The sequence below is a fragment of the Cynara cardunculus genome, assembly GCF_001531365.2.
Source record: "Cynara cardunculus var. scolymus isolate 2C chromosome LG 12, CcrdV1, whole genome shotgun sequence".
Classification (NCBI taxonomy): Eukaryota; Viridiplantae; Streptophyta; class Magnoliopsida; order Asterales; family Asteraceae; genus Cynara; species Cynara cardunculus.
The window spans coordinates 9,146,083-9,171,979 of record NC_037539.1 but is presented as its reverse complement, the minus strand read 5'-3'; the positions used below and the strand labels follow the sequence as shown (position 1 = coordinate 9,171,979).

Here is a 25,897-nt window from a genome sequence, read left to right as displayed (position 1 = left end):
AATATAAAAGATATAATCTTTTATATTTCTACAACCAATATAATTCAAATATTCAATCTCAACTGTTTATTTAATTTAATAAATATAAAATTTTATAAAAGTTTTAATTATTTTTTAATATAAAATATTAATAATAATTAATAAATTTTATTTATTTTTTATAAATATTTAAATCATAATAAATAAATTCTTATTAATTTTATAAATATCTCAATTAATTAAATTGTATTGGTTGTAAAAATGATCTACATGACTTGTATATATGCCTTGTATCTATACTATTTTATAAAGCAGATTTCATAAAAGTCTTAAAAACAACTTAAAATGCATAAAGTACAACCTTTTGATGCTTAAAGTCTTAAAGTCTTAAAAATGTATAACTTTTTTATGCATAATCTATACAGTACCACCCTTTAATGCTCTCCACTACTCTTCGCATGCTCTCCACTACTCTCCTCGAATGCTACATTCACACTCCTCAAAGAAGATTGTCTTCCCAATACAAGCTCTCATCGCTCTGCACGCTCTCATCGATTTCCCTCCTAAAGTAATGATGCAGAAATTGACGATTCAAGCTCCCGTATGATGATTACTTATTCAGGATCACCATGTAATGGCTCCACACACTCGCTATCCATGCTTCGAATACGGCTAGGGTTCCAATCGAGGTAATTATTTTTATTTTCCATCTTCATTTGGTTGGTTAGGGTTCTTAGTTTTCCATGGGTTAGCGAATTAATTGTTCCTCTATGTTGATTCCATTCAAGATTTCACTTATGTGAGTTTTAGGGTTCTTCCCAGATGGCCTTACTCTCGATCAGAGGCATTGGAGTGAGCTACAGGTTATTATTCCCTTCTCCCCTTTGTGCATTTCTGTTTTACATTTAATCTTCACTGGGAAATGGCATAAGAAATTTACAATTTCCACTTTGTTTCAAACCTTAGAGGCCATTACCTATCATCAATCCTTGTTCAAAACAGTATATACTTCCATATTGTCATAAAACTCTTGGACAATTTCCACTTTGGGATACCCATTGCAGGCTACAGAGTTTTCTCTGTTAGAAGTTTATAGGCTAAAATCTAAATGTCTGGGGATAGTCATTATTGATTTTGTTCACATGGTTTAATCCCTCCCAAACCAAATGTGAAGTTTGACTAGGCATATATTCCAAAGAGACTTTGATGTTGCAGTCTGGTTAGGGCTCGATCATCTCTCATCTACTCATTCCAATCGAGGTATTTTCCTTCATTTGGTTTGAATATCTCATACGATTGTTTATCTTCCTTCCCCTTTTTCCAGTTTTTATTTTCAATTTTATCTTTTGTGTTCTTTTTATTGTATAGCCTCTTTCTTACCATGAAAATGGGTTAGGGCTGTTTAGATTTGCAATGGATTTTGGTTTTTCTCCAAAGCTTCATTTGGAACTTTTTTTGTTATTATTTCTTACCTACCATCTTCACTTACCAAGTATATTTTCGATCTTTGTCCTTTTTTATGGGGTAAGATTCTTATTCCTTGTAAATTTGTAATCCTCACCGGGTAAGGTATAGTAAGGACCTGGTAAAATCTTACCCGATCAGCATTTGGTATGGCAACTTAATGAGGTTAAAATAATGTGTTGCCAGAAAAAAAAGCTAAAAGCATTCATAGAGTGAGGTTAAACCACTAGCAAGCTGTGAGGAGATTATGTTTGCACATTTCTTGGACATCCTGGTTGGATTTGCTGCTTGTTTTCAAAACAGTTTGATCATAGTTCACTAATACTTGTGATCGTTTAACSTCGGTAAGTTGAATAAACTTTTACAACTCTGCTAATGATATTATATCGATGTGGAAGGAWTGTGTRTCACTTGGTGCTCACCCGATTCTTAATCATGCCTCTTYCTTGGGYATCACTGACGATTATCACCATGTTTATGATCACCGCCTGATCACCAACAGTTATAATCATCGATGGATCAACAAAAACAAGGTGGTACTAATTGACGTCTTACTTAGGGATCTTATCATCAACATATTTTCGATGTACTTTTACCGACAGATTATTGACAACAATATTTGTAATTCATTAACTGATTGCAACTTCTAAAATCTCCAATAACAGTGAAACAAACATAGCTTTATTGTAGTAGTTGATGACAGAGAGCACCCCACTATGTTAGCAAGTTTCCTATTATGTTTTCCCATGACATGTTAGCCGTATCTGGTATTAAGAGACCCCGAATAACTGTTGATGAACAGCAAGCTTCAGTCCATGTCATTTATAATTCTTTAACAAGGTATAAAGGAAAACGTAATTGTTCAATACTTCCTATTGTTTCTATTTAGATGTCCAGTTTTCACTTCCTAATTATGTAAAGTTCTATCAATTTTTGATCTTTTTATCTTTATTTTTTGGAGAATCAGTTTCAGATTGTGGGTATTTTTCTTGTATATTTTCATCTTATATTTAACATTTATAACAAAGTGAACTGGACATTTATATAGGAACATAGGGAGTAAAAATGCATGAATAGAGTTTGTTTTTTTGTGTTTATGGACAGTTTCTCATCCTGTTGATTCCATGTCAAGAGGATTGTGGTTAAAGAATTTATGTGTGAACTCTAATTGGAACTTTGTGTATCAGAGAGAGTAAACAGAAGCGTGAGGAGTTATTACAGAAGTGATCAGAATGGCATACTCGACATCGTTCCTCGGCTCGTGTAAGTCTTGATTGTCCGATGTTGTTACTCATCTCATTGCAGTCTAACATTTTCTACAATTTGTTTTGCTGTAGAAACAGTCGCAAACTGCTTGTTTGTATCAAAACAGTCCCAAACTACTGCTTGTTTTGCTGTTTTCTTTGTGTTTTTCTAAGTAACATGTCCACCGCAAGTACATTTATGGTGGGCATGTTGCTTCCTACATGAGGGTGAGTGTTATTTAACAAGAGATGTAGTGCATCTTTGAAAATAGAACATATCATTTGAAAATAGTTGGTTTATATGCAGACTTTGATGGGAGATGAGCCGGAAAAGTATCAGTCTCACTTCTCTGAATACATTAAAGCTGGAGTTGACCCATAAAACATTGAAGAGCTGTACAAGAAGGTGCATTCAGCCATTCATGCTGATCCAACCCGTTGGAGAAACAGCCTCCAAAGGAGCACACAAGAGGTGACCTTATTTTTTAAAATATGTCCTTTTGATGGTAAAAAGATAACTTTTGCAGAAGATTATGTTTATAAAAACAGAGAGATGATTATGTGTGTTGATGTTGTTTTTGTGGGTTTAGGTTCAACTTGAAGAAGCTAACATATGATGAGAGGAAGGAGAAGCTTATTGAGAGGCTGAATGCTCTGAATGCGGCAGCTGGTGGTGCAGATGATGAATGAAAACATGTTTGATTTTGAATTATTTGAAAAGAAAGTTGAAAACAATTCAATTTTGCATGCTTTGATGAATTTTGTAGAATGAGGGTGGAGATATTTGGAGACATAGTGGATTATCAATATAATGTTGGAATTGCCTTTATTTGGTTCAAGAAATTATCATATGCTAAGTTTATAGTTTAGATTTAATATAAAAGATTATGTTTGATGCATCTTTTATTTGTGGTTGTAATGTGAGATTATATATCTAAAGCAGCATATATTTTAAGCCAAAAATCTTTTACTATTTTTCATAAAATAGGCATGATGGTATTTACCTGTAAGAAAAATTACACTTATTGAACCCATATGATCAATTAGGTAGAATAATTGTATAAGTTTGTTTGGTGGTAGCGTAAAGGGAAGACTACAGACTGTTACCCATGCTCAAATTCTGGTACGAAACTTGTGTTGTTGCTCTATACTCTTTGGATTTTAGGGGCCGTTTAACAAATGCTTACTCAGGTATGTGTTTACTAAGTCATGTTACTTCATTGGATGAATATGTCAAAGACCAAGAATCTTACCCGGTAAGAACGAAGACAAGAACCGAAAGTCTTACCCGGTAAGTGATAGCGACAACTCTTACCACGGTTAGCACTTATTGGGTAAGTTGTTACATACGATGTCGTTTTGGTAGACTAAAATCTTACCAGGTAAGTAAGCGATAACGTTGAATTTTACCGTTAAACGCTTACGGGTAAGTGTTTAGGTAAACGGCCCCTTAGTTACGTGGTATGACGTTTGCTCCAACCATATGTGTTTGATTAGTGTTAGTCATCTAGATATTGGGGCTTGTCTCAATACCCTAGGTGATTTTGCTTTCGGGTGGAAGTCTCACATTAATTAAGTGTATCTTTTGTCCGTTTATTTTTATTAGAGGTGTTGTCCTCTTTCCAAAAAAGAAAGCCGTGATACATATCAAAATCTTAAAAACAATTTTTAATGCATAAAGTACCATACATTTATGCACAAAATCTTAAAAATCTTAAAAAACAACTCATAATGCATTAAGTACTACTACTTTATGCATTAAATCTTAAAATCTCTTATATACAATTAAAATAGCATATAGTACAAGTTACCAATGCACATTATCATTTTTTCTTTTCATGTTTCCAAGATACTTTTGACACCTTTCATTCATGTCTTCACCCTCTCATACCTCTATGTCTTTTTCCCATCACCAATGTGAGATTCAAACTGATATTCACCATGAGTTATTAAAAATTCTCTCATTCATCTCCCATTTAGTTGCTCTAGAACTCTCGCTCTCTTGATTCTTTGCTCTTGGTGTAAATCGAACACATTTGTGGAGTCGTTTAAATATGTTGGATTTTAAATATATTGGATTTTAAATTGTTATACAATTTTTTTCATCGATAGACTGTAATTGGAATCATAACTCTCATTTATTCAAATTGTATTAATATGTAAAAACCAAGTGTAACTTATATCAATGTTAAATCTTCTATAATAAAACCCATGAAACTTCAAAATCGTTAAAATTCATAGCTCCCGCCGCATTGCGCGGGTACACGACTGGTATATATAATATGCATTTAACAAGTAATATGTGTGGCTTTAGCATTGGAAATTTATCTTGATGTGAAGAAAGTTTTACTGAATCTTGTAACGGTGTAATTTTGTTTTTAATCCATCTCGTTTTCCCCATGTTCTTGTTCTTGTGGGTGAAAGAGAAATTTGTATGTCATCATAGATCTGTATAATAATATGTAATTCAATTGGGAATTTTGGAGTCACTGATGGGTTTTCTTTGCCCGTAGATTTGTACTCATTAGAAGACTGAATCGCATCGACAAAAACCCACCATCAGTCCATCGTCTTCTCCATCTTTCTCTACATAAATGGCGGAAAAGTCGAAGCTTTAAACCCAAAATCTCATCTCCAATGGCTAAACCCCTGTTGAAATCTCGCATGATCCTTGAACCCTTTGCACAATTCAACCTCTCTTCAGCATCAATTCGATCTATCGCTCTCTTTTCCACCTCTCTTTACGAAACCCTAATTTACGTTGGCACCGTCTCCGGTAAACTCCTCTTACTCTCTCTTCATCATCCCAATTCCAATTCTGGTAGTAATAGTAATACTAATAATCATGAGAATAATAGCAACAATGCAAATAACGACAACGATGACAAAATTAAATTTGTGCGGCATATGTTGATAAGCGATTGTGCAGTAGAATCAATACATGTATTTGGTGAGATTGAGAAGGTTCTAGTAGTTTCAGATGGGTTTATACATTTTGTTGATTTAGAATTAGTTAAGCCTGTGAAAAAGATTGGTGCTCTTAAAGGTGTTAGTGTTGTTGCTAGGAGGTTAAGGAGTAAAGGCAATGGGGGTTTTTCAAAGTTAACCGTGGGAGGGGGAGGGGATGCAAGTGCAGGTTCCAGTTTCTTACAGAGATTAGGCGGTGGTAGTGGTGGTGGTGGTGGGAAGTTAAATGGTGGCGGGGTGAATGATTTGCCTATCGATGATAACTGTGTTTTTGCTGCTGCTGTTGGGAAGAAACTGATTTTGGTGGGGCTTGTTGGTAGGAGCAATGAGAATTACGATAGTGTTGCAGGGTCGCTTGTGACGTTGAGAGAGATTCCATGTGTTGATTTGGTTAAAGATATTGTTTGGATCGATGATTCGATTGTTGTTGGTGGTTCAAGTGGTTATTATTTGTGTTCGTGTGTTACGGGTCAATGTGGCTTGATATTTTCATTGCCGGATATGTCAAGTTCACCGCGGCTTAAGGTGTTGAAGAAAGAGTATAAGGTTCTTATGTTGGTTGATAATGTGGGAGTTATCGTTGATTCTCAAGGGCAACCGGTGGGCGGAAGTTTGGTATTTAATGGCTCTCCGGATGGTATAGGAGAGATAGGTACAAGTGTTGTTGCTCTTCACAGTGGCAAGATGGAGTTGTATCTTAAGAAATCCGGGAGTTTTGTTCAGAAGATAGTGCTTGCCGGAGAAGGAGGTGGTCAGCTTTTTATAATGGATGATGAAGACAGAACTGGTAAGGTGGTGGTTGTAGCAACACGGACCAAGGTATGCCCACCTTCTATAATTGATTGAATTTGTGTATTTATGTTATTTAAACTCTTTTGTTATGGTGAACAATGTTCTAAAAATCATTGCTTAGGGTGTGTTTGGTACGTCAGTCAAGGGTGGAACTGGAATAACAAAAACCCGTTGTCTCACATTTGGCGTGACATTAAACCGGACAGGACAGGACCAAGTCCCACCAAAATAGGTGGAACAAAACAAGGGAGATGGGACAAGATAGGAAAATCACTAAACTACCCATGTCAAATTAAAACCGTAAAACCTTCCTCATTCACAACCGTCTAATCCTGGCCAGTCCCAGTCCCATTCATGTAAAAAGCGACCCTTAGGGCGTTTAGCATCCCACACTAATCCAATTAGTTAGGGCCAGTTATTTGGCTGCCTAGATGTTAAGCTATGCTGTTAATTGCGGCGCAATAGCACTGCTATTGCGGCGATATCTCCGATAGCGGACATTAGCAAAATAACGGTGGTTAGATTGCGGTAGCGCAATTAGCGGCGCAATTTACCGCAATTTTGACCGATATTTAGGGTCAATTGCGTTCGTTATTGACGTTACTGTTTTTAGATAGTTGGGCTTTATTTCCAGTGTTTCTTTTTTGAGCTTTATTTTTCTTAAGTTTAATCCATTAACATAAGTTGGAAGAACTAGGTTTCTCTATCGACAACCTGTTTTAGTCTTTAGACTATCTGTTCTTCTGGGCTCTGTTCGGCGATCTCATCTGCTTTAGATGACCACGACCCACGAGTCTCAGGCTCTCAGCTTCTGTTCCAGACTTCCAGCTTCTAGCTTCTGTTTCCAACTTCTATTTCCAGCTTCTGTCTCCAGGTACCGCGAGTCTGGAGTCTGAATTCTTAATCTTGGTTGATAAGAAAATCGAAGCAGATTGGTCAATTAAACTCCCTCTGCTCCAATTTCTGCCCCCTCTGTTTTATATATAATCCTAAGAAATATTATATGAACCGCTATTTTTGGACCGCTATAACTGCTATCTCAAATATCATAACTCGCATCAACTAGCACTAGTTTGATGTGAACCTTTAGGAGTAATTCATTAAATTGGTTAGATCTAAACTAATAACATACACTTCGTATGATCTCACTAAAGATAGCCACATACATATAGATAGACCGATTTTACAGTTCAGCCATCCGTCAATTTGGGTCTATTTGAAAATAGCCAGAATACATTTACCCCTATACCATTTTCTGCAGACATAAGAGTTTTTCAGTGGAAGCCGCTTATACCATATTTTGCTAAATGGATATCCCGACCACAATTTTGTATTTTTCACCTCTATAACAGCATAGATGTTAAGTGGCGTTCACCCGATTAGCAACTTATATTAAATTAAGGGGTTAGTTTGATTTTTCTTGTGTTCATCAACTTTTCTCCACTTGAAGGTTGATTTTCAATCATCTATGACTAATTGGACCAATGGGACCACAAAATTAGTCCTTTAAAACATTTAGAAAAGTAATTATACCAAAATAACCTAGTAACAAAGTTATATATCACATGAGCACATTGTTTGGGGGAATTTTTGTCCGATTCCTCCTGCTTAGGTGAGTATGTGCTAGAAAGTCCTTTGATTGCTTAGCTTTTCTTTACGCTTTTCTTACCGATGGCGAAAGCTTTAGCCCCCTATGATCTTATCGTTTGGGGGAATTTTCATTGATGGATTCTTGACAAAAGTCTCATTAATGCTTTCCATGACTGCACTTTGATTTCACACATTATCGTTATGCGAGTTGCTTATTCTGTTGTTCCCTTGACTTCTACTTTTTGACTTTCCTTGTATTTTGTCTTAGTTTCGTTTTCATTTTTATAAATTCCTTAGGTTTTTGATGCATATCTGGTTTGATATCTAAGTAGGTTATTTGTTACTTGAAAGTACCCTCTGAAGAACAAATTAAAGATTTTTTGAGAAAGAAGGATTTTAAGGAGGCTATTTCCTTAGTTGAGGAGCTTCATGATGACGGTGAAATATCAAAGGAAACCCTGTCATTTGTTCACGCGCAAGTGGGATTCTTATTGATGTTTGACTTGCGTTTTGAGGAAGCAGTGAACCACTTCCTACTATCTGAAACAATGCAGCCTTCTGAAATATTTCCGTTCATCATGCCAGATCCAAATCGTTGGTCGTTGCTGGTATACTTGCATATGCTTTTGTTCATCATCTATTCATCCATTCAGTCATTATTATTCAAGTATATTTCTAATTTTGCCCAGCAAGAAAAAAAAAAAGAAAGGAGTTGCCAAAGATTTGAAACTTTATGGATCAATGATGTTGGGCTTCAAGATTATACAAACAATTAATAATCGTGTTGGCTATTGCAAAGTTGGAGACATGTCTCAATATGCTAAAAAACTTAATAAACATGTTTCAATAATCATTAACCATTGTCAATAACACTCTCTAGATATCTTTTAACTTCATAAATAAGTTGATAACAAGTTGCTTTTCAGGTACCTAGAAATCGTTATTGGGGTTTACACCCTCCACCTGCCCCTCTTGAGAGTGTTATTGACAATGGGTTGATGGCTATTCAAAGAGCTATTTTTCTTAAGAAAGCAGGTTTGGAGACGGCTGTGGATGATGAATTTCTTTTGAACCCTCCAAATAAAGATGATTTATTGGATTCTGCTTTAAAAAATTCAATCAGGTTTATATGCTCTTCTTTGGTGTTATGTTCATCTGTTTTTGCCACATTCTTTTAACATTTACCCCCTTTTTTCACTTCTTTAGGTATTTAAAAACTTCACGCGAGAAAGATCTGTCATCATCTGTGAGGGAGGGAGTCGACACACTATTAATGTATCTGTATAGAGCGCTAAATCGTGTCGATGAAATGGAGAGTCTTGCATCTTCTGAAAATTGGTGTATAGTGGTATGGATGGCCTTTCTTTATCCTTTCCTCATCACTTTGTATTTTCTGATTTATGATCACTTTAAATGTATTAACGTTTGGTTCAAGGGCAACCCTCTAATAGTTGGCAATTTAGGTCTTGGGGTAGAGGTCAGGTCTTTTTCCTCCTCCTTTTTTTTTTGGGGGGGGGGACGCCACCTCTGGGTGGATATACCGGGCTTGTTTGGCTTAGGCTACTAACTTGAATTTTGAGACATCCACCCAATCTTCTCAAATGAAACTTATTACTCATGCATCCTTCCATGGAAAAGATAAATGCTTTTCTGATTTTGTATTATTTTAGTAACTGGTTTTACTAAAAATACAAGTTTTGTTGATTTAGACGATTTGGAGTTGGCATTTGCTTGTGTATCCCTATACGAAATTGAGGAAGAATTTGTTTCTAGGAAGAGCTAGGAGCTAGGTGGGTGACTCATGTTTTAACGTTTAATCGCCTAAGCTGGGACTAAGCAAGCCCCTGAAAGTTCATTGTTATGCATACAAATATAATTGTTTTTAAAATTATGTAAGCACATGAGAAAGAAATTTTTTATACCATATTATTTTGATATAATTACTTTTTTAAGTGACTAATTTCAATGTTTCTTTGATAAAGTTATTCAGAAGGGATTGAAAGAATACCTCAGCTGAAAAATATGGATTGATGAACTCAGATTAAGAAGCGTGTGTAATCCCGCTTAACTTTTTGAAGCACTTAATTAACAATTAGTTTCTAACTGAAGCAATGGGGGATGCTTAGTGGCAGATTAAGCCGCCAAACTAATCGAAGTGTGCGTTAGGTATGCGTACTTGACTGGACAGGACTGGACGGGCAAGAGTGAGGTAGGCAGGTGAAAGAATTGTGGAATTTGACATGGGTAATTTAGTAATTTACCAAGCTTGCCTCATTTCCCTTATTTTTGTTCCACCTATTTCGGTGGGACGGAAAAATGCATTTTTGTCTCATTCAGTCCTGTCCAGTCCTGATGTAATTGTTCTACCAAATGTGGGACAACAAGTTCTTGATCGGTCTTGTTCTGTACTGTCCTGTGTACCAAACACACCTTAAAGGCCTAGGCATCCTCTTAAGCGGCCCTAAGCATGTATTTTTAGAACCCTGGAAAGTATTGGTATGGCTACACGCATCTGACCGCCTTAGACTATAGGGCATAGTTTATTTGTTTGTTGCTAATTATAGGGTCAAAAATCGAGTCTTTATCGGGGCTTAAGACATTGTGGGGTCGTTGGTCAAATACTGGAACCATAGCAGTTTATGCATCATTATTAGTGAGAGGTGTGTTTGGATGACTGTCTTACTTCAATGGGCAATGCAGGAGGAGCTGGAAACTTTACTGAACGACTCGGGGCATTTAAGGACACTTGCATTCCTCTGTGAAAGCAAAGGGATGAGCTCCAAGGCTCTTGCCATATGGCGGATATTGGCAAGAAACTATTCATCCGGCTATTGGACAGACCCGACACAATTAAATGAAACACATGATGTAGGTGTAAATATTATATACGGCAAAGAGACTGCAGCAGCTGAAGCTTCAAGGATTCTCGAGGAATTATCTGATCAAGATTTGATACTGCAACATCTTGGATGGGTATGGCTGCTTTTTGAATAAGCATCAAGGATTGTGGAAAGGAGTTATTGGCATTTGAAACCATAATATGTTGACTCTTTGTTGCAAACAGATCATTGTTCTTTTTGGGAGAATGAATGGTTTTGGACAAAAAAAGTGCTAGTATGATGGTTGTTTTTGCATTTACATTTTCATAAGTTGTCCCAAATCGCTAAATTCTGCAAACTATAGCGTTTTATGGCATTTTTGCAAGAATGTGGTTAGTTTGTAGTGAAGAACCAATCTACGGTTCAAAAATGCGATCACTGGTTGAAACTTTGGTTCTTTTATTGCAAACAAACCATCAAAATGTAAAAGAAACACTACACTTTGCAATATGGCATTTTTGCAAAGAATAAACCATTAGTTTGCAATGAAAAGCGAAGTGCGACTGCTTCTAATAATGAATTACTCTGTTCATATTTTTTTGATCCAATTTTTCTAGCTCATGGAACGCTGGCTTTTTCAATTAGATTGCAGATATCAACCAGGTGCTTGCTGTTCGAATATTGACGTCTGAGAAAAGGAGTCATCAGCTTCCTCCATGTAAGGACTTTGATGTTTTTAGCGATCAAGTATTCTTCTCTCTGTTAACTTTTATTTACTTGTTTATAATTTAAACTTTTTCTTTTTTATCGTCCCATGGCAATTGCAACATATTTTTTTGGTAAGAGACAGAGACCTTTTAAATCATCATACTTGGTTTCTCATTGCAACATAACCATCATTCTTGTGAAAATGTTAAAAGAAGAACTTTGTATTTTGCAATAATGAACAATTTTGGACATATTGTGTAAATTAAATGCAAAACAGCTCCTTTTCTCCAAAAGTACTTTTTTTTTCTTTTGGCCAGAATGATGGTTGGTTGCAACAAAGGCCAACTATGATGGTTCGTAAAATGAATAAACCTTTTTGGAAGGATTCCAAGTTAAGTTGCTTTCTCATTGCATGGTTACCAAGAACGATGATATTTATGTGGGTCCACAAGAAAAAAACACTTCTAGTATGTCCCACTAGAAAGTAGGGTCTTCGGGGGTGGGACGTATGCAGACCTGTCCTGTACCCCAAAGAGTAAATATGCTGTGAGGTGTATATATGACATTGGATTAAAGCTTTCTTGTTATCATGTTCCAACATATTCTTTCTTGCAGACGAAGTAATTGCTGCGATTGATCCAAAAAAAACCGAAATTCTTCAGAGGTACATCCCATCATTACTAGCTTTGATGAATATAGGTTTTTTGTGCTTCTGATTTGTAAATATTGTTGCTTAATGATCCTTCCTTTTCATATTGTTTACAATGCGGAAGATATCTGCAATGGTTGATCGAAGATCAAGACTCTGATGATCCTCAGTTCCATACATCATATGCTCTGTTACTCACCAAATCAGCACTTGAAACCTACGAATCAGAAAGTCCGTCTCGTGATGCCGAAGCTGGAACGTCGGATCAGGTTAACGGTAGGAATTCAATATTCCAAAATCCCGTCAGAGAGAGACTGCAATTCTTCTTGCAATCTTCCGACTTGTATGACCCCGAAGAGGTTCTTGATTTGATACAAGAATCGGAATTGTGGTTGGAAAAGGTCTGTCATAATGGTGTGTCTTGCTTACCCTATTCCTTTTTAGTAGGGTCCCGTGAAAATTACTCCTTCCGTCCCAAAATAGAAGCCACAATGAAAAAAGCACAAAGTTTTAGAAATGTGTCATTATTACACTTTTTAATTAACCAAATGACAAATTTACTCTTAATAATAGAGGGAGTAATGAGTTTCTCCACTCGTAATTAAGGGTAGAATTGGAAAGTATGCACTTGCTTTTGAAAGTGGACAAGCTAAAATAGAAACGTGGACCATAATTTTGTGATGGAGGGAGTACAACATTTTAGCAGACACATAGTTTAAGAGAAATCTTTAGCTATTATCATGTAGTCTTGAATACCCTTAAACAGTGACAAAATAAAGAAGATCGTGTGGATCCAAGTCAATATCATTAGTTTTCCACAATGATGTTAATGGGCGTAAGTGAACTCTAGATTAGAAGGTTACCTGAAAATGATGTTAATGGAGGGAGTACAACATTTTAGCAGACACATAGTTTAAGAGAAATCTTTAGCTATTATCATGTGGTCTTGAATACCCTTAAAHAGTGACAAAATAAAGAAGATCGTGTGGATCCAAGTCAATATCATTAGTTTTCCACAATGATGTTAATGGGCGTAAGTGAACTCTAGATTAGAAGGTTACCCGAAAAGGAAATGTTGCAATTTTCATGGAACGAAGGGTCTTATTATGGATTTAGTATTGAAAATATGTTTTCTTGGTCTGTTTGCAGGCTATCCTTTATCGAAAACTAGGACAAGAAACATTGGTGCTTCAGATCCTGGCTGTGTAAGTTTTTCACGACTACCAACATTTAAGGAGTTTCAATGTTTGGAGCAGGTTCAAACGAGAACTGATAAATATTTTGAGAACCTCAGAACCAACTGTTCTTGCTTTATTCGTAATGAATGTCATGATAAATATTCATATGGAAACTATTCATAATGAAAATACATGATATTGATGATAAAAATGTAATGGTATTTATGATGAAAATGCATGATATCATGAATTATGAAAAATGCTGGATATCTCATGATTATTCAGGGTTATTCATCATGAATAATACATGAAATAGTTGGATCCCAAGTTCTTAAAATATTTATGGCTCTCATTTGAACTTTTCCCTTCAATGTTCATTAACTCTCACAAGAACTCAAAGAGAAAACATCATTGATAAACAGTTATGTTTTCCTTAACGTCACGATTTATGTAATGAAAAATCTTCAGGAAATTGGAGGACAACGATGCTGCTGAACACTATTGTGCCGAGATTGGCAGACCAGATGCCTATATGCAGTTGGTCCCTTCTCTATCTTGCTCTTGTTCTCTTTCTCTCTCTCTCTCTCACTCACACACACACACAGACACTTCAGTTAACGTACTTATCTCTCCTGGATTTATGATTTCAGGTTGCTTGATATCTATCTAAATCCCACAGATGGCAAGAAGCCTATGTTCAAAGCTGCTGTACGTCTTCTCCATAACCATGGAGAAGCGCTTGATCCTCTGCAAGTTCTTGAGGTATAAATCAGGAGAATAACCCTCTAACCCTCTTTTTCCCTTTTAAATGCATGACCTTCTGACAGATAGACGTTTTTATGTTAGGAAGAGGCATTCTTTTGTTAGGCAGAGACATTCTTAAATCTGTCAGAAGATCATGCATTTAATAAAAAACTATCAGAAGGTTATTCACGTTAAGGCTCTCCAAACGAACACATTAAGGCTCTCCAATGATTAAGGATCACAAAGTCGTTTTTGCTGAAAATTACTAGGTTCTTACTTGCAGAGATTGTCCCCGAATATGCCATTACAGCTTGCTTCCGATACGATCTTAAGAATGCTTAGAGCTCGTCTTCATCATCATTACCAAGGACAAGTAGGTTCTTCATATGATTTTCTCACTTTCCTTTTAAAAGTTTCACTTATTTAAATGTAAAACCGTTATTTGGCTTCTCATTGCAAATAACTCGTCGTTCTTGCAAAAATGCAAAAAGAGAACACTGGTTTGCAAGAATGAGCTCTTTCGGAAAAAGAACCCATTGAAGCTGGTACATTTTGTCGGAATGTGCTCATTCTTGTAAGTATAGTGTGTGTGTGTGTGTTTTTTTTTTCATTTTTGAAAGAACTACAAACCATTTGCAAGAAAATCCAAATACAATGGTTAGAAAAGTTGGTAACCACCAACCTTTAGGGCCAGCTCAACCAGAAAATAAAGGTTAGGCCTTAGGGGCACCTCCCAATAGGTTGCCAGTTCGAGTCTCCTCAAGGCCATTTGGAGATTTTACTAGCTGTTATCTTCTGGGCCCCATGGGATTAGTCGAGGTGTGGGCAAGCCAACCCGAACACCCCCTGTTAGCAAAAAGTTGGTAACACACCCCCTGTTAGCAAAAAGTTGGTAACTACTTTCTTTTCCGTTCTTCGGCTGTGTTTTCCCTAAACTTTTACGAAGCACAAACCTAGCCTGAAATTTCTTCTATGCATAAGATTGTTCTGAAGGCAAGTTGGGGGTCAAAATTCTTGGAAACCACCTCTCCGGCTCTTGAAACAAGAGGAAAGGTCTGCGCACATCTTACTCGCTCACACTCTACTTCTGAGCGGGATATGCTGAGTTTGCTTTGTTTTGTTTAGTTTATGAGATTGTTTTAGAGGTTATAACTTGTGCAAAGCTCTTAACTGTTATAGGTTGTCCATAATTTATCCCGGGCCGTTGGCCTCGATGCAAATTTAGCACGATTGGAGGAAAGATCTCGGCATGTTCAAATTAACGACGAGAGTCTATGTGATTCTTGTCATGCGAGGCTTGGAACAAAATTGTTTGCAATGTATCCCGATGATACCATAGTTTGCTACAAGGTAAACAAGAAGTCGAAATGTGAATGTTAAGACCCTATTGTTGACCCGAACTAATGTTTTTCCCCCATTTTGTAGTGTTTCCGACGCCAGGGTGAATCCACATCCGTAACGGGCCGTGACTTCAAGAACGATCCCGTCTTAAAACCTGGCTGGCTTGTTACTGACTGACTGTAAATGCTTGACCTTAGACATCTTCAGCGACATCCTAACCACTTGGCGTCGTTTTTTCCTGGGCTCGACCTTCTTTTGGTGTCACATGCTAAATTTGTGGCAAGAGGGCCTGGTTATCGAGCTTTCCCCACCGTTTTTCATTTTCGTTCTGGATAAGAGTCGGTAGATAACACAACAGGTTAACCCCAAGTAGGTGTGGTGAAACACTTAGAATTCGACATGTTTAGTTTTACGCGGATGCAAAACGACATCGTGTTTCGCGTTTTGTCGTTGAATATTTTTAAAGCGTTTTGTATTTCGAATGGTTGCATTCGTTGTATCAAGTATATGAATTGATCCTTGCATGTACTTTTCTTGAGTTTCTTGTTACAGGGGTGTAATTGCATTCTTGAATGTGTCCGCTTGTCCGTACCTCGGTTTTACTTGTTGAGCGTTACTCTTTAAATAAGTTCCGATTTTAGGGATGTTTTAGAGAAAAACAAAATGATACAACGATCAATTTAACTGAATTATAAACCACCAATATATTTAAAGGTAACATAAATAATGTTTTAAGACATGTATTTATTATCCTTACAACATAACACTGATATGAACGGTTCAGGTATCAAACAACACTATGTAAACATTGTATTTTTACACATGTTTATGTAATGAAAGCTGGTTTGTCCTTGTATATAATTTATTGAGTTTATAAATGATTATGTGTTTATTATTGTAATCTTATTTGCAGAATTGTTTTAATGTTTTGTTCAATCGTAATTATGAAGTATAAGGTTCAAATTGATTAAAGTTTAAAATAGAGGGTTATTTTTGAAAATTCAGTTTTACATCAATTTCTCTGATCGTTCCGCCACTCTGCTACAAGAGCACAGTAGCAGCTCTGCTTCTCTATCCTGCAAGACCGGTGACGGCACAGCTCGCTGGAAGATAGCTTTTCGGCCTATCGCCGGATGTCTGCTACTGTGAGCCGGCGTTCGTCTAGCACTCTCATTAAGGTTTGTAACTCTCTAAGTTCTAATACTGCGGCCGGTTTACTCTCAAAAGCCCCAATTTTTCAATGCTCACACTGCTTCAATACTTCATCATCTTCCAATCATAAATGTGATTACCTTGTGGATTTTTCACCTCTTAAGGATTTAAATAGTGAAGATGCTGTTATAAATCTGAATGAGAGGCGTAGAATCGTATTAGGGTTGGGGAAAATGATTAAAACGCAGTCAGATTTTGTCTTGAAAGAATTTTCTCGTGAATTTTGCCCTTTTTTGTTAGTAAATATCATGAAATTGTTTGGAAACCAAGAAGGCGCGTTTGCGTTTTTCAAATTTGTGTTCAGAGAGGAGTCAGATAGGATAGTTAGGTCTTGTTGCCTTGCATGCCATGTATTAGCCATGCAGGGGTTCAGGATTGTGGCACAGGATGTGTTATCGTGGATGATATGGAGAATTGGATCGTCCAGATGTCAGGAGGTGGTGGAATTTATGTGGAGAGGGCATTGGGGGCATGAGTCAGATTTTTCAGTTCTGGATTCAGTTATGCGTGCTTTCATGACTGTTGAAATGAATTCACAGGCATTGGAGGTTTTGGGGAAAATGAGAATGATTGGACTGCAGCCGGGTTTGTCAGCACTTTCAATTCTCTTTAGACTGTTGCTTAGAGTAGGTGATTATGGAAGTGTTTGGAAGCTATTCAGAGATATGGTTAGAAAAGGGCCCCGTCCTTCTAATATCACATTCAATGTGATGATTCATGGGTTCTGTAGGAAGGGGCAAGTTCATATCGGAGAGACTTTGTTACAATTGATGAGGAAGTTTCTGTGCGAACCGGACGTTTATACATATAACATTTTGATCAATGCATACTGCATCCGTGGACAAACTTTGGATGCTTTGAGTTGGGTGCAGTTGATGGTGGAAAGGGGTTGTAGTCCAAGTGTTGCCACGTTTAGTACAATTATCAATGCCTTGAGCAAGGAGGGAAACATTGTTGAAGCAAGGAACATTTTTGATGGAATGCAAGACATGGGTGTGTATCCAAATGCTATTGTTTATAATGCGTTGATGGATGGCTTTGTTAAGGCTAGAGAAATTGGTCAGGCGTCTATGCTTTTCCAGGAAATGAGGAACAATCATGTTAAGGCCGATGGTGTGACGTTTAACATTTTGGTTGCAGGGTACTACAAATATGGAAGAGATGAGGATGTGGATCACTTGTTAAGAGATCTATCCATGTCTGGGTTGCTTCACGATTGTTCATTGCCTGATGTATTGGTAGCAAGATTGTGCTGGGCAGGACGACCAGAAGAGGCAACTGAACTTCTAGAGGACATGCTCAAGAAGGGTTTGCCCCTTACAGTAATTGCTTTTAATTCTATAATTTCTGCTTACAGCAAAGATGGATTAGAAGAGAAGGCATTTGACGCCTATCTTATGATGATTAAGCTTGGCATAAAACCTTCATCGTCCACTTGTAATGCATTGCTCATGTGTTTGTCAAGAAAGGGCAAGCTGCAAGAGGCCGAGGAGCTTATGTGTGAGATGAGAGAGAAGGAATTTCCAGTCAATAGAATGACCTTTACTGTGCTTGTAGATGGATACTTTAAAATTGGGAACGTGATGGGTGCTCAAAAGTTGTGGTTACTTATGGAAAACACAGGAACGGCTGCAGATGCTGTTAGCTTTTCAGTATTCATTGATGGATTATCTAAAGCTGGTCTAGTTGAGGAGGCATATAATGTGTTCTTAGAAATGAAAAATAAAGGGATTGTGCCAAGTATTTTCTCTTATAATTCTTTGATTGGCGGATTTTGCAATGATGGAAAATTAAACGAGGCACTGAAGTTGGAGAAGGAGATGAGGCAAAGGGGTCTTCTTCCTGATCTGTTCACTAATAATATTATTATTAACGGGTACTGTAAACAGGGTAGGATGAAATCTGCTATTGATACGTTTATGGAAATGCATCAGTTTGGCTTGGTACCAGACATCGTTACTTACAACACTTTGATAAATGGATACTGCAAGGGATTTGACATGGTCAATGCAGATACTCTTGTTTATAAAATGTATAATAGTGGGTGGGACCCGGATATTACCACCTATAATATTCGGATTCATGGTTTTTGTGGCAGTCGAAGGATGAATAGAGCCGTATTGGCGTTCAATGAGCTTCTTTCATCTGGGATTGTTCCAAATACAGTAACGTATAACATAATGCTGAATGCCATTTGCAATGATATACTGGATCGTGCTATGATCTTGACTGCAAAATTGCTTAAGATGGCTTTTGTTCCCGATGTTGTGACAATCAACTTGTTATTGTCTCATCTTCGTAGGCAGGGACTGCCAGAAAGGGCTTTGATGTGGGGGGAACATTTGAGGCAGATAGGCCTTGAATTTGATGAAATAACATATGGAGTTTTGGAAAGAGCCAATCATGACATAAAAGGAGATGATGTATATTTAAGAGGGACATCAGGAAAAAGTCTTTTCCTAGACTTCCTTATGTACCTTACTTACGATTATTTGTACAGAAATAGGCTTTACAGGGAAACATATACTTCTGGTATAAGAATGATTAACAGTGGATCTAGTAGTTCCTTAGAGGTGACTACTAGTATTCTTCAACAACCAATGTTAGAAGTCAACAAGTGAGTTAAATGCAAAGAGAAAGGTTTCAGTTTCGAGATGAGAGTCCATGCATAGAGTCTTAATCTGGGGAGGTGGTCAGCCAGGAGAGTGGAAGACGGAAGGATGGGACCGGGACTCAGGGAGACATTTTCAACTGATACCAGAGTTTGATGATTTTGATCAGCTTCCTGAGGTCTTTGTGGAAGTCTCAGCTTCTGTTTGAAAGCACAAGAGCCTCTGTCATATGCTGAGTTTCATAAAACAACCTATAGGTATCTGTTATCCCTCATAATGGTTACAAATTTGGTATTCTTATGGCAATTTATATTGCGATTGGGAATAATTTCTTGTTCATATGCCTATATTATATCAGTATAATCTATATATCGTAATTAGTATTCTAAGTCTGAATATCTCGTACCTTCATCAAACTTTTATGTTTATTTCATCTTGTAAGGATGTGGATAGATGTGCATGTTTCTAACAGTAAAAGGTAGGGTGTTGAACCTAGTGTCCTATGGACTGAACAAGATTCCACCTCCTTCCAGTTTCTTTTGTTTTCATTTTTGTTTTGATGTGATTTCGAAGTCCATTTTAAGTGATTCAGTTGCCCATAAGTGTCTTATTTTTTAAGCTTGCCAGATTTTTCTATTATACATATAATTTAACCCCACCATTATATGAGAATTTCTCAATGACAGTGACATATCTTGGTCTCCATTCCATTTCAAATTAAAAAGTGGTGTAGAATGGGGAACCTTGATATACTCTTTCAGAACAAGAGAACTTCAATAATGTATTTGTTCTTTTAGAAACTCTTCAAGTAATAAGATTTACTATGGCTTCAACTCGCTCAGCAGAAAACTTGCACCTTCAAGACTTCAGATTTATTCCCAAAAAAATTAGTTTGTTTTGTTGGAATATCTTCATGTTTGAATCCATTATTAGATATGTACAGTGTTTTCTGTATATGTGTGTTTTCTTCATGTGTAGACTGTCCTCAGTGTAATATTAGACTGGAGAGAAGAGCTGTGCTCATATTTCTTTTGGTCTTTCTGATATCATCTTTGTATCCTGTTCATTGTCATTGATGTTTATGAAGTGCATGATGTCATTGATTTTTGTCCACCAGATTCCTTTTATTTTGTGCTATTAGGTATATTTTAGATATTTGATTGATTGTTGAACGCTTCTGTCAATGCTTTAGTTGAAGCTGAAATTTTAGCTTTAACATGGCAGTTAGACCTGCTATAATCTATGGGACATAATGTTTGCCATGAAAAAGGCAACATGTGCACACAAAAAGGGGGGGGGGGGGACGAGTTTAGAATTTCTTGTATGAAGAGACTAGGAGATTGATCTTCTTGTATTTAACCACTTTACAGTATCTCGTTGGGTTCATCTGTAGTCCAACCAACTACTTTTAGATAAAAAGGTTTGTTATTTTGGATGAACTTTTCTATAATCCCCTTGTGCATCTCTTACCCTTCATCTGGCAGCCTGACAACTAGACATCTTGAAACTTTTATATAATATATATATATATATATATATATATATATTGAAAGTAACATGCTTCTTTTTCTGTTCATTCTAGATTCTGCTTGTATGGAGTTGCCTGGGGTGGTCAAGGAGACGGTCAGATTTGTAGGTCAAAACTGAATTCATGAATATGGATCGTATGATCTGCCTCAAGCAAATGCAGTGGATGCTATTGCAGTACATGGCTCATAAAATTAGCTCACAGATGATTGAAACCATTATTCCAATAGACTCCCATTTCTGTGATGACGGTTGCAGATTCGCAGCAGTATTCTACAAAATTAGCAAGGTGTGAGTACAGCTCTTTTCACTCTGCTACCCACTTTTCTTTCAAAATTTCTACACATCATGATAGATTGTGCATTACTGTGCAGGAAATTTATTATCATCCAATCATTTGCAAGCAAAATTGACGTATGTTTCACTGTTCTTGACTTCTTGCTTTGAGAACTTTGAAAACTATCCCCACATAGAAATACGTTGGATTAATCGTTAGATCTTGTAAAATAAACATGAAAATCCTTAAACTGGATCCTTGATATACCCTCCTCTCATCCCCAGTTCTCATTATGTATTGCACTCCCTTGGTCATGTGAGTTGGAACATTTTTGTTTATTGATAAATTTCTAAACGAGAATCATGTATTTGCCCCATTATTGTGATCACAATTTGATGAGATCTAATTGGGCTAAAAGCTAGTTATTGCTACTGATTTGATCCACTAGATGCTTCATTTTTGTTGCCAGAAGAGGTCTATGATATATTAGAAGACTTTTGATTAATAGCATAACATGTCTAATAATAGGTTCCAAATGTTTGTTGGAGGAAATATTGCCTTTAGTGCTAAAATTAAGATCGTGGTCAATCATTATTGTCAGATATCTAAAAACATGACTCTGACCCTGCCAGTTTGACTTTCACCCAGTAAAAAAAGCCAGCCGAGGTCAATCCCAGAGCCACATATATAGAAACACACCTTTAAATCTAGTGACTCGATGGTCTAATCCAGTGACACAGGTTGATTCAAGGTTGACTGGGAGTAAAAATGATCCAAAATGTTATCTCTAGGCTAGTAAATGTATATGCTGATAGCTGAACTTGAATTCAATTAAAGTTTCCAACCTCTAAATTAGATAACAGATGTTAAAAATCAATATTTTGATTCAAATGTAACGAATACTATTTGAATTCTGATAATGCCCGAATTCTGCTCCATTATATCTGTTATTTTTTATATTTCTTCTGTGAATCCAATATATATTAGCTATTCATATTAATGATATTGGTCAAACTTGAATTCACTGAATTCAAATATTTTTCGATATATTTTTTCATTGGTTGTGTATTGTTCTGTTCTAGCAAGTAGATTCTTTGTTTTTGAGACTGTACCATATGCAATTTAAACGTGTTAGTATAATTATTTGATGGCAAAGGATCGTGTGAGAAGGAAAGTTATGGTGAGAAACATAAGAAGAGATCTGAATCTTTGGTCACTTTTAATCTCATGCCCACCCATGAATTGCGCTTTAGAAGGGAATTGGTCCGATGCATGTTGGAGCACATTCAATTAGAATTGATCCAAGGGTAGAGATCTCTTCTTACGCTTCTCACCGGAACCCAACCCTTATTTGATTAAATATATATGTTATTACTATTATATAACATGGATATCAAGTAGTTTAGATCAATGAACGAATTAACTATAGCTGATAAACATATTCCCTTCTTGCCATGCAAACATGTACTTGAATCTTCTTGAAATCTACATCTCCTATTTCCTCAGGTTGGCACTATTTAGGGTGTAAATAGATATCCAATTATACAAAATATGGAGTCAATATCAGATCCATTTACACCACTTTCACCGTCGTCGCTTTTTTCCAACATTCTCTTATAGTTTATAGTTGTCGAATGCATCGTGTGTTTTAAGACACTTTGGCTCTGTGCATTATCATGAACCCTTTCTTAGAAACTCCCCCAACATGTTCACTTAACTTAGCCAACTGAGCCAATCTTCTCTTAGACGACTCCGAACCGTCCGTTGTCTTTGTCTTTTCAGTCAAATCCTCTGGTTCATCGTCAACCATCTCCAAACTCTTGCTTGATGGGCTTCCTTCGGTTGGTACTTCTAGAATCTGCTTCAATGACTCCACCACTTGACTCATTTTAGGTCGGTCTTTGGCACTCTTGAGCAAACAACTATCTGCTAGCTTTGCAATCTTCCTCGCTGCAGTGAGCGAGTACTGATCTCCGAGTCTAGGGTCTACAATAAGCCCGAACTTTTTACCATCGATCGGATACCGTCTTACCCAATCTAGTAGTTTTTGGTCTTCTTTTGGTCGTTTTCTTTCTAATGACCGTCTACCTGTTAGGATCTCATACAAAACAATACCAAAGCTCCACACATCACTCTTTGCTGTAAGATGGCCTGTTTCGATGTAGTCTGGAGCTGCATATCCGTGTGTACCCATAACCTAAAAACCAAAACCAAACATAATATCAATATCAACATGATGCAAATTCCGTTTAATACCACACAATCTTTATACTAAAGAAAGAACATGAACTCACTGCAGTCGAGACGTGCGTGTTACCCTCCGTTGGCCCCTCTCTAGCAAGCCCAAAATCCGAAAGCTTCGGGTTGAAATTTTCATCCAATAGAATATTGGACGTCTTAAAATCTCGAAATATCACCTAAAATCGTTTACAATGACAAAAAAATGTGATTTAAGACGTATAGTCTATGATGTTTCTTTGAAGAATATAATATTTATGTACATCAAATATTCTCTCACATACACACACACTCCTCACTTTTGACGATGTTTTAATTCTCGACCTTTGGGCTCTACTGGTAACCTAGGTATCTCTGGGCCAATGATCCTTTGTTAGTTTATGATCTCTTTTTTTGGAGAATTAGCAAATAGCAAATAATACCTGAGCTTCTAATTCTTCATGCAGATAAGCAAGACCTTGTGCTGCTCCAAACATAATTTCTAGTCTTCTTTGCCATGGAAGAGGTTGAGGAGAATTGGTGAAGAGATGATCTTCTAAGCTTTTATTGGGCATGAACTCGTAAACTAACAGCCGTTGGATCCCTCGTTCGCCATCTGTTGCACAGTATCCTATTAGTTTGACCAAATTCGGATGGTCGACTACACCCAGAAACTGTACTTCAGCCACCCATTGTTTGTGACCCTGCATCCAGTTTCAATATTCCAAGAAAAAAGGTCAGAAATCGGGCTTACGTACTTGCATTCCTGTACAACTTGCAAAGCACAATGTACACAAAAGGTATACAGTCAACCCTACATTGTCCCATTTTCTGAAGACTTATATTTGCACAATAAAGTTACCAATTCATAAGATAATCAGATCCGTGGGCCTTTATAAGCTCAAAGTTATGGGCTACAAATAACTTTCATTATGGTTTTAAGTTGATTTTGAGGTTATTGAGTGAGTCGGCTCGTGGTTACAGTTACACATATGATTGAATTTACAAAACTCATACCTGAAAGCCATCTCTGTTGAGTTTCTTGACAGCAACCACAATGGGATCACCATTGCCATCAAGAGGCTTGATTGAGCCTTTATAAACACATCCAAATCCACCTTCCCCAACCTTACGTAGCCTCGTGAAATCGTTAGTCGCGTGTCTAAGTTCCGTGTACTTAAAAACCCTTAATTTCCCAGCCTTCTCCTCGTATAACTCCATGATGCCGCGAGGTGAATTTGCTGATCCTGTGGACTGAGTGACTCGAGCCCCACTCGAAACATCCCCCGATATGCCGAAATTAGTCTCGTCTTTTAGTATGGGTGCCGATCTTTGAGATCGGCTCCTGGTTTTATCTTTGAAGTAATGGAAACACTTCATCTTCACAAACCGGTTTCCAATTGTTGGTGTGTGGTTTAGAAGTATGTAAAGAATGGTTATGGAGGTATACCCAAAGGAGAAACCTGCAAAATGAACAGAGAGAGAGAGAGAGATGGGAGTGGATAGAGATTGAAGGTTGATGAATGAGTCAGAAATGGTTCCTTTTAAATCCTTGGTGTTTGGTTGGTTCAACCGACTTCAATGCGGTCATCAATTTAATACCAAATTTCAACACGTTTGCATGCTTCAAACATATTTCTATTTCTATTTTGTTTTTTTATTTTTATTTTTCTTTTTAATTCTTCAACAAACTTTTTTTTTCTTTCTTCCCAAGATCCCAATTTCTTTGGAAGTTTGTGTGGTGCTTGTAATAATAAATTTGACGCCCCTCTTTTTTATATATTAGAACAGTATTCGTGCAATGCAGCGAGACATATCTCGAATTTAATGTTCTATTTTATTATTTGTTTTTGTCGATGTTATAATATGATTTTATGTCTTTAAGAAAGTAATAATGATTTTATTTTTGAATAAATATAAATTTAAAAAAAATATATCAATGTTAATATCAAATTTAACTATTTAAAGGTTCTTATTTTTTATGTAATTTCTTTAATTTTTTTATTATAATTTAATTTAAGTTTAATAACAAATAATTTATTTTTGGTTTAATAATATAACATTTTATAAAGATAATAATTAAGTATTTTGTTAGAAACTCAATGATTATCCTGTATTTGATTATGTTTATCTATAGTTAGTTACACAAATTCAGATATGGAACTTTAATAAGTTGTACTTACGCACAATCTACTTGCAATGTTGAGTTTTAAGTAATAAGCATTAATAAAGAGTACTTTACGCATAAAAAATGATTTTTAAGAGTTTTTGTCAAATGTTTTATAATATAGATGTATGTATATATATATATATATATATATATATATATATATACACTTGGGATCATGTGAGACCAAGTGTTTTTCGTGAGACCCGTAAGACCAATTCTCAACCCTTGGATTAGATCTACAATCTGAATATTCATAATCACAAAATTGCCACGAGACTTATCAATAATCATAAAATTGCCACGAGATTTCTCAATAATCACAAAATTGCCACTGTGCAACTTTAGACCATTAGATCATTATCTTATAAAGTTGATCAATAAACATAAATTGGTCTTACGGGTCTCAC

At 36.5% G+C, this 25,897-nt stretch overlaps 3 protein-coding genes and 1 pseudogene across 12 annotated transcripts; 3 read left to right on the top strand and 1 right to left on the bottom strand.

Annotated features, from left to right (window-relative positions):
- The first annotated feature begins 2,988 nt into the window (after positions 1-2,988).
- Positions 2,989-3,507, top strand: LOC112523277 (annotated as a pseudogene).
- A 1,732-nt stretch (positions 3,508-5,239) lies between these two features.
- LOC112523191 (transforming growth factor-beta receptor-associated protein 1) lies at positions 5,240-16,021 on the top strand. Of its 6 annotated transcripts, XM_025132687.1 has the most exons (14): positions 5,325-6,473; positions 8,369-8,644; positions 8,963-9,159; positions 9,243-9,384; positions 10,737-11,009; positions 11,501-11,573; positions 12,179-12,227; positions 12,337-12,613; positions 13,362-13,417; positions 13,859-13,927; positions 14,041-14,152; positions 14,418-14,507; positions 15,314-15,484; positions 15,560-16,021. In XM_025132687.1, exons 1-14 carry the CDS (start codon positions 5,325-5,327, stop codon positions 15,650-15,652), a joined length of 3,027 nt encoding a protein of 1,008 aa, XP_024988455.1. In that variant the 3' UTR covers positions 15,653-16,021. The 6 variants fall into 6 exon arrangements, with proteins under 6 accessions (XP_024988456.1, XP_024988457.1, XP_024988458.1 ...); XM_025132688.1 differs by lacking the exon at positions 15,560-16,021 and having other exon boundaries at positions 5,240-6,473; positions 15,298-15,397; XM_025132689.1 differs by lacking the exon at positions 15,560-16,021 and having other exon boundaries at positions 5,240-6,473; positions 14,404-14,507; positions 15,314-15,397.
- Positions 16,022-16,545: 524 nt separating this feature from the next.
- LOC112522526 (pentatricopeptide repeat-containing protein At1g63330-like) lies at positions 16,546-23,861 on the top strand. Of its 4 annotated transcripts, XM_025131713.1 has the most exons (4): positions 16,546-19,556; positions 20,882-21,115; positions 21,201-21,240; positions 23,788-23,851. In XM_025131713.1, the coding sequence occupies exon 1, from the start codon at positions 16,609-16,611 to the stop codon at positions 19,306-19,308; it is 2,700 nt and encodes an 899-aa protein (XP_024987481.1). In that variant the 5' UTR covers positions 16,546-16,608; the 3' UTR covers positions 19,309-19,556; positions 20,882-21,115; positions 21,201-21,240; positions 23,788-23,851. The 4 variants fall into 4 exon arrangements, 3 of the variants coding, with proteins under 3 accessions (XP_024987481.1, XP_024987482.1, XP_024987480.1); XM_025131714.1 differs by lacking the exon at positions 21,201-21,240 and having other exon boundaries at positions 23,788-23,861; XM_025131712.1 differs by lacking the exon at positions 23,788-23,851 and having other exon boundaries at positions 21,201-21,534.
- Positions 22,516-24,824, bottom strand: LOC112522527 (probable serine/threonine-protein kinase PBL19). Of its 2 annotated transcripts, XM_025131715.1 has the most exons (4): positions 24,338-24,824; positions 23,764-24,024; positions 23,398-23,520; positions 22,516-23,300 (listed from the first exon to the last, which is right to left on the bottom strand). In XM_025131715.1, exons 1-4 carry the CDS (start codon positions 24,698-24,700, stop codon positions 22,752-22,754), a joined length of 1,296 nt encoding a protein of 431 aa, XP_024987483.1. In that variant the 5' UTR covers positions 24,701-24,824; the 3' UTR covers positions 22,516-22,751. The 2 variants fall into 2 exon arrangements, with proteins under 2 accessions (XP_024987483.1, XP_024987484.1); XM_025131716.1 differs by lacking the exon at positions 23,398-23,520.
- Positions 24,825-25,897: the final 1,073 nt, after the last annotated feature.

Excerpts from the sequence above, each read along its gene's own strand:
- LOC112523191 (XM_025132687.1), top strand. The coding sequence starts at position 5,325 with ATGGCTAAACCCCTGTTGAAATCTCGCATGATCCTTGAACCCTTTGCA. Across the intron at positions 9,385-10,736 it reads CTGAAAATTGGTGTATAGTG|GAGGAGCTGGAAACTTTACT; the intron begins GTATGGATGGCC and ends TGGGCAATGCAG. Across the intron at positions 13,418-13,858 it reads GTGCTTCAGATCCTGGCTGT|GAAATTGGAGGACAACGATG; the intron begins GTAAGTTTTTCA and ends AAAAATCTTCAG.
- LOC112522526 (XM_025131714.1), top strand. The coding sequence starts at position 16,609 with ATGTCTGCTACTGTGAGCCGGCGTTCGTCTAGCACTCTCATTAAGGTT.
- LOC112522527 (XM_025131715.1), bottom strand. The coding sequence starts at position 24,700 with ATGAAGTGTTTCCATTACTTCAAAGATAAAACCAGGAGCCGATCTCAA. Across the intron at positions 24,025-24,337 it reads TCAACAGAGATGGCTTTCAG|GGTCACAAACAATGGGTGGC; the intron begins GTATGAGTTTTG and ends AACTGGATGCAG. Across the intron at positions 23,521-23,763 it reads ATGAAGAATTAGAAGCTCAG|GTGATATTTCGAGATTTTAA; the intron begins GTATTATTTGCT and ends AAACGATTTTAG.